Below are 10,508 nucleotides of genomic sequence, written 5' to 3'. Positions count from 1 at the left end.
GACAACAGCTGGGGCACTGCTGGCGAACGGGGCGCCCTGGCCGCCCAAGCCAGAACCTGAGGCCCACAGCAGAAAAGCTCCCGTCAGTTCCTCAGCCGCGGCGAATTTGCTGCCCGAGTCCTGTGGCATGAGACCGTGCAGGCCTGGGGCCCTGCCTGGGGACGCCTCGCCCCCAAAACGTCCCAAACCCAAACCACAGGGCGCTGCCTCTCTCGGCCTGCGGCAGGCAGTGCTTGGGGTCGGGCTGGCTCCCCCGCCCCCCGGAATGCCCCTCCAGCGCCGCGCGACCCCCAACCCAACCCAGCCCAGGCCGACGGAGGAACAAAGCGGCGGGAAGGATCGGGAGGGCCAAGCGCCGGAGCGATCGGTGAGGGAGGACGGAAAATGGGAGCGCGAGGAGAACGAAAGGAGCAAGGAGATGGAGGCACCCGCGGATCTCGCAGGAAAAGTTAGTTTGTGCCAGCCCCCAAGGGCGCTGACCCCCGCGCGGGCCCCACAGCCTCACCTCTCGCGGCTGCCTGGCCGGGGTCCGGCTGGCCCTGTGCGGTCCCCGGCACTCGGGCCGGAGGCTCCCACTGCCCCCTGCCCCCTTTCTCCTCTTCCCCTCCTTTTCCAAGGCCGGCTCGGCGCCTCCCGCAGGAAATCCCGCCCCTGCCCCCCTCCCGCCGGATCGGGAGCACAGGGACCGTCCCGGCCGCGCAGTCGGGCTGTCAATCAGAGCCTGTGACCCCACCTCCATCCGCTCCAGGCCACGCCCCATTCGCCCGGTCGAACCGGGGGCGCGGGTCGGATCTGCGCATGCGCCCAGGTGGAGTGTGCAGGGTAGGGGGACCTTCATCCCGGTGAGTTGGCGCGGCTCTGTCGCGGTTGTGGAGCTGGGGCCACCTGAAGCTCTAGAGTCTAGGCTGAGGAGCGAGGTACTCTGGGTGGGACAGAAGACGTGATCTGAAGGGGTTTGGGAGCCGAGACCCAAGGACTCACTTGGGAAGTCCCCCTTCCTCTTTCCCCCTTGCCTGTCCCGGGACACCCACAGTGATCCCTGCCTGCGCCAGAGTCGCACAGCCACAGCCGCTGCCCGGAGCAATGGTGCCACCTAGCGGACGGTGTTGGAACGGCCCACGGCGGCGGTTGCGGGGACCCCAGCCTCGAGAAGGGGCTAGTGGAGAGCTGGGGTGGCGCGTCAGCACCATCGTGGGCCGGACAGCGCCTCCCGCCCCCGGCCCTAGAACTCTGGGCTTCCGAGATCCTTGGCAGGGAGCCGACGGAGACCCTGAAGGAACTCCGAACCTCTGCGGACCAAACCTGACTGCCACGGGTAGCCTTCAGTTTGCGAAGCTGGAATTCGGGAACCCACTGTCCTCCCTTCCCTAAGACCCCACTTTTTCAATCCTTGCCCAGCCTGGGGTTGTGGGGACTAAGCAGCCCAGGGCTGTGGAGGAGAGGGTCACACATTTGACTATTCAACACTCCCAGGTGCCAGGTTCTCAAGTTTTATTAGAGAAGAACTCAGAAGTGGGCTGGCAGCAGTAGACGGGGCTCGGCGGGGCGGGGGGGGAGCTCTTGTTTTTGGATGCTGTCAAATTGATTCCCACGCAAAGCGACCCCATGTGACAGAGTAAGAGTTGCCCCATAGAAGTCTTTTTACAACGGTTCCCATATGGTCTAGCGGTTAGGATTCCTGGTTTTCACCCAGGCGGCCCGGGTTCGACTCCCGGTATGGGAAAGTTATAGCTTTTTTCTTTTTCTTTTTCTTTTTTTTTAGCAGTCCTGTTGGCTCAAGCGGTTAAAGCTCTAGGCTGCTAACCGAAAGGTTGGTGTTTCGAACCCACCAGCCGCTTCGTGGGAGAAAAATGTGGTAGTGGGCTTCTGTAAAGATTTACAGGCTTGGAAACCCTGGGTGGCAGTTCTACTCTGTCTTATAGGGTCGCTATGAGCCGACGACAATGGGTTTGGTTTTTGGTTTAATCTTTATAGGAGGACTTCTGGTGGCGCAGTGGTTAAGTGTTTGGTTACTTACCCGAGAAGTCGGTACTTCGAACCCACCAGCTGCTCTATAGCAAGAAAGATATAACAGCCCGCTTCCGTAAAGATGGCAGCCTAGAAAATCCTGTGGGGCCATTCTACTTTGTCCTATAGGGCCGTTACGAGTTGAAATCGACTCCACGGCAATGAGTTTGCTTTCGTTTTGGAATCTTTACGGGAGCTGATCACCAGGTCTTTCTCCCACAGAGCCGGTGTTGTGTTCAAACCGCCAACCTTTCGGCTAGCAGCCGAGCGCTTAACCGTTGCGTCACCCGCAAACTCTCAGCTCCGGGAATCGAGGCACACGTGTGAGGCCGGTGCTAGGATTCAGGATACCCGGGAAGGCGGAAGCCCGGTGGGTGATGGAGGACTCCGCGAGCCTAAGTTGCGTCGGCGGGCGCTAGGGCCGCGCGGAGCTCCGGAGGTGGGCGGGGAATGGGCGGTGCGCGCGCGCAGCCGCAGATGGCGGCCTTATGGAGCCCAACGCGGAGTCCTCGGGCGTGGATGTTCCTGCCGGGCGCGTGCTCAGGTGCGAGCGGCCGGGGCAGGGGTGGCGGGCGTGGGGTCGCCGGGGAGCGCGGGGAGAAGAACTGGCGTCTGGGGCGGGCAGGCGGCCCGACCGCGTGGCGCTGACCCACGTCCCTCCGCCTCAGCGCCCGGGAGCTGCTTGCCGCCCGCGCGCGGCCCCAGAAGCTGCCCCAGCGCTCGCATGGCCCCAAGGACTTCCTCCCCGACGGCTCGGAGGCCCAGGCCGAGCGGCTGCGCCGGTGCCGTGAGGAGCTCTGGCAGCTGCTGGCCGAGGAGCGCGTGGAGCGCCTGTGAGCGGGCGGGCGGCCAGGGCTGGGTGGGCGCGGGCGGGCGGGCTCTGCGACTATCGTGTGGGCTGAGACGACCCCTTCCCGCTCTTTGCCAGGGGCAGCTTGGTGGCCGCCGAGTGGAGGCCGGAAGGCGGCTTCGTGGAGTTGCAGTCTCCTGCGGTGAGCGGCGGGGCTCGGATGCAGGGGAGCCGCCTTCTCTGTCCTCCAGGCTCCTCTGACACTTTCTCTGGGTCCCACGCAGGGTAAATTCTGGCAGACCATGGGCTACTCAGAGCAGGGCCGGCAACGGCTTCACCCTGAAGAGGCCTTGTATCTGCTGGAGTGTGTGAGTGGGGCCCGGGAGGTCGGGGAAGGGTTTGGGACCAAGGAACCCAAAGGACACAGTGGGTAAAGTATACATAACTGAGTTTTCAAGGAGCTTGTAACCAGACTTCAAGAGCAGAAGACAGACTGCCTCGCAGGGAACAGAGGTTTCAGTCCAAATTAGCGCCGCTGACCCCCTTTCCTGGCTGGCCTGTTCTTGCAGTGATGCTGGGGAGGGGAGGCATGGCAGAGCCAGGAGGTTGCCCCATTTGGCTGTGCCAGTGCAGAGGAGGGCTCACAGGCTGAGCTGTCGGCCCCTTCTTCCAGGGCTCCATCCAGCTCTTCCACCAAGACCTGCCGTTGTCCATCCAGGAGGCCTACCAGCTGCTGCTGACCGAGGACACTGTGACTTTCCTGCAGTACCAGGTATCTGCCACCCTCTCCAGGGACAAGAGCCACCCACCCATTGAGTCAACGAATATATACAAGCATTTACAGCTACAGGGTGTTAGGCACAGTGCTACGTGCTGGGGCCACAAGACAAACAAGGGCCGTGCTCTCACGGTGCTTCCATTCTAGTGGTACCAAGTGGATAATAAGTAAACAAGCAAATGAACTATTGGCTTCAGAGAGAGTTGAATGCTAGACAGAAGATGAAGCAGAGGGGAACAGTGATAGAGAGAGACTGGAAGATGCTAATTTAGACTTGGAGACCGGAAAGGTATCACTGAAGGGCTAGCATTTGGAGAAAGACCTCTCTGTTAAGAAGGAGTAAGCTATGCAGACATGTGGGGACAGAGTACTCTGGGCAGAGGAAATAGCAAGTGCAAAGGCCCTGAGACAAGACAAGCTGGGGCGGGGGCAGGGCGTGAGGAACACAGTCATGGTGGCTGGCACCGTGTACACAGAGAGGGCGGCATGAGGTCAAGTAGCAATTGGATACTTAAGCCTGAAGTGCAGGGGAGGTCAAGGCTAGAGACATAAAACGTGGACTTCATGAGCACACTGATGCTGTTTAAAGGCGCGAGACTCTATGAGAGTCTGGCCAGTGAAGAGGGCTGGGTCTGAGACCTGGAGCTCTTCAACACGAGGAGGCTGCGAGAAGGCCGATGGACCAGAAACAGACTGAGGAGTGTCCGGCAACAGCAAAACCAGGAGAGGTGGCGGCATGAAAGCCGAGACAAGGTCTTTCAAGGAGGAAGCGGTCAGCTATGTGGAAGGCTGCTGAGTTCTAGCAGGATGAGGGACATCCCTGGATCATGTCCCTCTGACATGGATGCACAGACACAGGAACAAATATGTGACTTTTCACCAGAGACCACTCCCACCCCACCCCACCCATGTCTGCAAGTGGGAAGAATGTCCACCACTTTCTGTCTTCTTGTCTAAATCATAGGAGCTTCATTCTTGTCAACTTTGGCATCAGGGCATTCTGGAACATAGTTCTTTTTCTGGTCTCTTGCTATCAGCTTTAAGTCAAGAAACTACTAAATGTGAGATAAATGAGCAGGACAGGATTTCAGAAGTAGAGACTCTACTTTGGGGAGTGTGCTTATAATGGAGTGTGTTCCAGCTGGTGCCAGGGTTTGGGCTCTGCATGTGTGCAGGAGGGACAGGGGAGGGGCCTGGGGAATGGCTTCTCTTTGGAGCAATTATTTGGTGTTTTCAAGAGGAGACGTTTGACCTAAGTCTTTTCTTTCTCTTGAGGTCTTCAGCCACCTGAAGAGACTGGGCTACGTGGTTCGACGATTCCAGCCCGGGTAAATCCCCATCCCTTTTCCTTCTATTCATTCTAACCCTGGGACCCAGCTGGCTAGCCCAAAGTGGGAAAGTGGCCTCTTCCTACCTGGAATCCTTGGCTGGAGCCCTGGAACCTTCCCTGGACATGGGTTGGCCTCTGCTGGAAGAATCCGAGTTATTTCAGTTTATCAGCTGGCTCACTCCACTGGTAATGACAGAGCACCTGCAGGGCACGGTGAGCATGGAGGTGTGGCACTGAGCAGTGCCCAGCACTTAGTAGGTGTGCAGTGGATTTGCTGAGTAAAGGAAGGACTTCCAGCTGAGTAGGGTTTCCCATTTCTTATACTAGGCTAGATGTTCTTTCTGGGGCCTCTGAAGATCATCCCCTTAGTAATCGAGCACTGCGAAGAGCCACGGAGCCCCTCACACTGGGTGTGGCAACTGGTCCAGCCTTCGTAGTTTCACAGTATGTCACAAAAGCTCTGCACCAGGCACATCCTTTGACTGCTGAAAGCAGAGTACAACCTAAGGAAATAATCATGATGTGTGTAGAGACTGACTGTGAGAATGTTCCTCCATTCATTCATCAGATATTTACTGAGCACTCGCTGTGTGCAGGCCTTGTGCTAGGAGCCGAGGACACAGCATCTGCCCCCGCAGAGCCTGCACTTAGTGGGGAGCTGGCACAAAACAGCATCACTTTGCAAAGTCAGTGAACTTGGAAACAACCTAGGAGCCGAACAGTGGAGACATGGTCACATACGTTAGAGTTTATCCTTTAGAGCAGCCCTGCCTAACAGAACTTTCTGTCATAATGAAAACGATCTCCATCTATGCTGTCCAATGCATGTGCCTTACGCATCTATGGAACTAAATTTTTAGCTTCCTTTTAAACCAAACCAAACCCATTGCTGTGGAGTTGATTTTGACTCACCGCAACCCTATACGACAGGGTAGAACTGCCCCATGGGGTTTCCAAGGAGTGGCTGGTGGATTCGAACTGCCAACCTTTTGGTTAGCAGCCGAGCTCTTAACCACTGCTCTGCCATAGCCACTTGTGGCATATTGGGCAGCACAGCCTTAGAACCAAAAAAAAAAAAACCAACCCATGCCAGAGAAGAATGCTGTGGTGCTCAGGGGCTGTGTTTATACGGCACAAATGGTAAAGCACTCAACTACTAGCTGAAGGGTTGGTCGCTCCTGAAAGGTCACAGCCTGGAAAGCCGTATGGAGCAGTTCTACTCTGCACACGTGGGGTCACCGTGAGTCGGAATCCACTTGACGGCAACTCACAACCAAATGCATAGAACAATGTCATCTGTATTTGAAAAAGCAGAGATGGAGAGCAACACGGGGAGTGTGTGTGTGTGGAACAAAAATGCTAACAGTGGTTATCCAGGATTTTTGTTTCATCTTTATTTTTCTGCATTTTTCAAGTTTTCTAGCTCCTCTTGGTTTTTCTCACAGTGATCAGTCATTTCTTGCTGGCTCTGCAAACCCAGCAGTGGGTTCAACTCATAGCAGGAACCCCAATTCCAGGGAACCTCTGTTCAGTGGTGCCACTGGTGAGGACCAGAGGCCCAGGCAGAGTGGCATGGCCAGGCCCTGTGGCCTTAGCCCCCTGCTGCGGCCCCCTGACTTGTCCTCTCAGCCCCATCCCCCACAGATCTCACGGGAGCCCAGGCGGAGAAGATGGATCTGTTGCCTGCCCCATCCTCTCCCCACAGCTCTGTCCTGTCCCCTTATGAGAGGCAGCTGAACCTGGATGGCAGCACCCAGCACCTGGAGGATCGAAAGGGCAAGAGAAAGAGGAGGAGCTCCAGCTCTCGGTAATGCTCCCCCCATGCCCCCCAGGGAGTTGTGGGGATGCTGAGATGTTGGGGGTGTGCTGGTGTTTGAACCCTTGGCAGCTCCTGCAGTGGCTCAGGGAGACAGCCAGGCACCTGCCCTCCCCTTTAGCTCACGGTGGGCTGTACGCCCATCAGCGATCAGGAGCAGAGCAGCTACTTTTCCTCCCCACGTCCCTCAGGTCCATTCCTAAGAAGTCCAGGACCCCGGAGAGCCCCCTGCAGGGGGTGAATGGGACACCTGAGAGCCAGGCCACCTCAAGCCTAGCTCCCTGCAGCCAGAACAGCCCATTCCCAGAGGAAAAAGCCCAGGAGTTGAGCCCCAGAAAGGACGCTGAGCTTCTGGGGTCCCTGGATCCCTGGCCTGGCCTGGCCAGGGACAGGGTGGGGTGCAGCCAGGAGAGTGGCAAAGTAGAGAATGGAGCCCCAGGGGCTTGTAAGCCACGCTGGAACTTTGAACACATCTCCTTCCCCAACATGGCTTCAGATAGCCGCCACACCCTCCTGCTTGCACCAGCCCCAGAGCTGCTCCCAGCCAACATCGCTGGGCGGGAGATAGACGCTGAGTCCTGGTGCCAGAAGCTGAACCAGCGGAAGGAGAAGCTCTCCCGACGGGAGCAACAGGCAGGGGCCCGGCACTTCCGGGAGGATGTCAACATGGACCCCGAGGTGCAGCGCTGCTCCAGCTGGCAGGAGTACAAAGCCCTGCTCCAGAGGCGACACCTGTGGAAGACCCAGAGCCGCCCTCCACACTTGTGGGACCAGCCTGTCACCCCCTTGCTGAGCCCTGACCAAGCGGACTCCCCAGGTACTCCCAGCCTGCCGTAGCCCTGCCAGCCGCTGGCAGCTGAGGAGTCACAAGACTTCAAAAGGGGCATGGGTTGACCAGGACTGAGCCAGGCTAAGGAGGATGGGGGAGGAGAGACTGTCCGATGGAGTGGAACCCATGACAGTCTACTCCAGGACAGCAGCAGAGGGCCCAAATGGGGACATTAGAGATGGTTGGTTGGTGACTAAGGAGAGGCAAGGACGAATGAAAACTACCACCATGCCCTTAAAGTCATAAACAAGATACAAGATGCATGTGATAGCTTCACCACCAACCAGCTGTGGCTTCCTGTTCTCCCAGCCCCACTAGATTGGAACCAGGAGGTGCCATCTTGGCCACATAAAAGGTTGAGCTTCTGCTTTTGCTGTCAAGCTTAGGGAACTAACAGGGCAAGACTAGCCCAGGCTGAATGCATTAACAGATTCAGAACACCTTAAAATCCTTACGGGACGTGGCAGATTGTAACCAACTAGATTAGGATTGCCAGGTAAAATAAAGGTGTTCTGTATCTTTTATTTGCTAAACCTGGAAATCCTAAACTAGCTGGCAGATTCAGAAATGTCGAGGGATTCTGTAGATGGTTGACTCACCCCTAAACGCTTGTTTTCACTGCCTCGTAGCCACGGTCCTACAGCATATCTCGGTGCTGCAGATGACACACCTGGCTGACGGAGGGGCCCGGTGAGTTTGCAGACAGCAAGGTTGGGACTCATTCCAGGGACCCATACCCACGTGCCTAGCTCTGAGCAACACCTGATGTTCGTGTGTCTCTCAGAGAAAAGGAGGAACCACAGACAAGGGGTGGATTTATCCCAAGGGTTGAGATACGGCAGCTGACCTCCCCGCTGCCCCTCATAGCTCCTTACAGCCAGGACCTCAGTTCCCCTGGACCAGGCTGCCTTCTGGAACTGGCAGAGGGCAAGGAAGGTGGGGAGGAGAGTTCCTGTTTCCTGAAGTTTCACGCTCTTCCTCAGGCTGCTGGAGAAGACTGGGAGCTTGGAGATCAGCTTCGACGTTTATCAGGCCAACGCTGTGGCCACTTTCCGAAAGAGTAACCCTGGCAAGCCCTATGCTCGGATGTGCGTTAGTGGGTATGAGACGAGCGAGTGTGTACTACTCCCAGTTCTTGTGAAGCCATGTGCACCTCCTCTCTACCCCCACCCCCTGGCCAGTCCGAGCGGAACCTGAGTCCAGAGAGGTTACATGGCCTCCGTGTGAGGCCACACAGCCAGTCAGTGCTGTTATAATCCAGGTTTTCCAACCCTTAGCTCCTGAGTCTTGGGATTTGGGGTAGGTTCTCTCCTGAGTCACTTTAGTCCCAGGCTCCCTCAGCAGAAGGGACGAGAAGCAGAGGGATTTACAGGCTAAGAATGGTGAGGGCCTCCCTCTTCTTGGAGCACTTAGCAGAGCCATGCTGCCTGCAGAGAGGGCAGCCCAGGGGCCAGCATTCTTGTCCCTCCAACTCCTGTCTCACACCCTCCTTCCCTGGGAGGCTCACAGGGGCTGGGGTCTCAGAGCTTACGGGTGGGCTATGCTGAGGTCTCAGTTTAATCTTTCTCCCTGCAGATTTGACGAGCCAGTCCCAGGCCTCTCCACCCTCAAGCGGTTGTCCTACCAGAGTGGGGATGTCCCCCTAATCTTTGCCCTGGTGGATCACGGGGACATCTTCTTCTACAGCTTCCGGGACTTCACACTGCCCAGTGACCTGGAGCACTGACCATGCAGCATCTCCCTCAGGGAGAGGCTGGGGCTGGGGCCTGCTCTTTGGACCTGGACTGTTTGCTCTCAGGGACTGTCTTAGCATCCTGTGCCTGGAGCAGCGGGAGCCAGTCCGCACCCTGGCCCTGGTGTCCGACGCTTGCTGGAGAGCAAAGCCATGCCCCTCTACCCGGCCACTGCAGGGCTTCCATGCTCCAGGCCTGAGGTTGCTGCCTTGCAGTGACCCCCTTGGAACTCAGGACTAGATTTCAGAGACCCAGCAAGGTGATGCAGAAAAGAGGACTCCGTGCCTTTAAACGAGAGGGTGCCTGCTTCATGCGACAAAGCCAAAGCCATTAAAAAGTTCTCCCTCCTGTCGTGGCTGGATATATGTACTGGACAAGTTGGATCTCCCCAACCCGCAGTCCAGGCGCCGCAGTGCGCCGCGCTCGCCCCCGCCCCTTCCCGTCCCCCGTTGCCCGCGGTACTGACACACACTAGAGCAGCCTTCTCTGGTGCGGGACGGGACGTAAAGAGTGAGGGAAGCCGGTGGGAGGCCGGAACGCGTCCCGCCCCTCTCGGGGATGGAAAGTCACAGACCTCTAGTCGTCTGGGGTTTCCGAAGGGTAGTCCGAGGAAGGAGTCCGGGGCTCGGCCGGGTCACGGTAGAAGGGTGGCAGTGGCGGTGAGGCCGGAGCTCTAGACGCTCCGAGGGTCCGCCAGCAGCTGCGCGGGAGACGCGCTCCCTCCACGCTCCCGGGCCTGGGGCCGGGCTTCTGCGCCCCTTGCGCTCCCGCCTCTTGCCACTCCACTCCAGCCGCCCCCCTCGCTGGTGCTAAAAACTCCAGCCGCTGCCCCTCGGGGCCGCGGGCCCCTGCCGGCACTGCAACAGACTGAAGAGGGGTCCTAGAGCCCTCTCCGAGGGGAGGCGCCTCGCAGCGACACCTCGGCCCTGCGTCCGCTCGGATCCGGCTGGGCCCTCCGCGGGCAGTGGGGCCGGGCTATGGGAGGAACAGTTCCTCTCTGGAGTCCGGCCGGGAGGCGGCCCCGGGACCTCCGCGCGTTCCAGGAACTACTTCCTCTTCTGGGAGGCGACGGGGCGTGGCGCTGCGTCCCGCGACGCAGGTACGCGCAGGTGAGGCCGGGGCGGGCCGGCGCGCCTTGTGCATATTCACGACCTGGCCCCGCCCCGGGAGCTCGGGGCCGACGATTGGCCCGAGCACCGCCCGGCCCCTGGGCGCCCTGGCTGCG

The 10,508-nt window shown here is 58.5% G+C and overlaps 1 protein-coding gene and 1 non-coding gene across 2 annotated transcripts; both read left to right on the top strand.

Annotated features, from left to right (window-relative positions):
- The first annotated feature begins 1,651 nt into the window (after positions 1-1,651).
- On the top strand, positions 1,652-1,723 carry TRNAE-UUC (transfer RNA glutamic acid (anticodon UUC)). Its single transcript has one exon. It is a non-coding gene; the product is annotated as a tRNA-Glu (tRNA).
- Positions 1,724-2,737: 1,014 nt separating this feature from the next.
- Positions 2,738-9,648, top strand: TSEN54 (tRNA splicing endonuclease subunit 54). The gene is made up of 10 exons (XM_023729242.1): positions 2,738-2,840; positions 2,936-2,999; positions 3,082-3,165; positions 3,471-3,569; positions 4,851-4,903; positions 6,611-6,712; positions 6,913-7,538; positions 8,180-8,240; positions 8,534-8,650; positions 9,126-9,648. Exons 3-10 carry the CDS (start codon positions 3,100-3,102, stop codon positions 9,274-9,276), a joined length of 1,275 nt encoding a protein of 424 aa, XP_023585010.1. The 5' UTR covers positions 2,738-2,840; positions 2,936-2,999; positions 3,082-3,099; the 3' UTR covers positions 9,277-9,648.
- The last annotated feature ends 860 nt before the right edge of the window (positions 9,649-10,508 follow it).

This window comes from Trichechus manatus, unplaced genomic scaffold (assembly GCF_000243295.1).
Source record: "Trichechus manatus latirostris isolate Lorelei unplaced genomic scaffold, TriManLat1.0 scaffold00028, whole genome shotgun sequence".
Classification (NCBI taxonomy): Eukaryota; Metazoa; Chordata; class Mammalia; order Sirenia; family Trichechidae; genus Trichechus; species Trichechus manatus.
This window is presented reverse-complemented; position numbering and strand designations above follow the sequence as displayed.

Coding starts and splice junctions, on each gene's coding strand:
- TSEN54 (XM_023729242.1), top strand. CDS start 3,100: ATGGGCTACTCAGAGCAGGGCCGGCAACGGCTTCACCCTGAAGAGGCC. Junction 3,166..3,470: donor CCTTGTATCTGCTGGAGTGT/GTGAGTGGGGCC, acceptor CCCTTCTTCCAG/GGCTCCATCCAGCTCTTCCA. Junction 3,570..4,850: donor TGACTTTCCTGCAGTACCAG/GTATCTGCCACC, acceptor CTTTCTCTTGAG/GTCTTCAGCCACCTGAAGAG.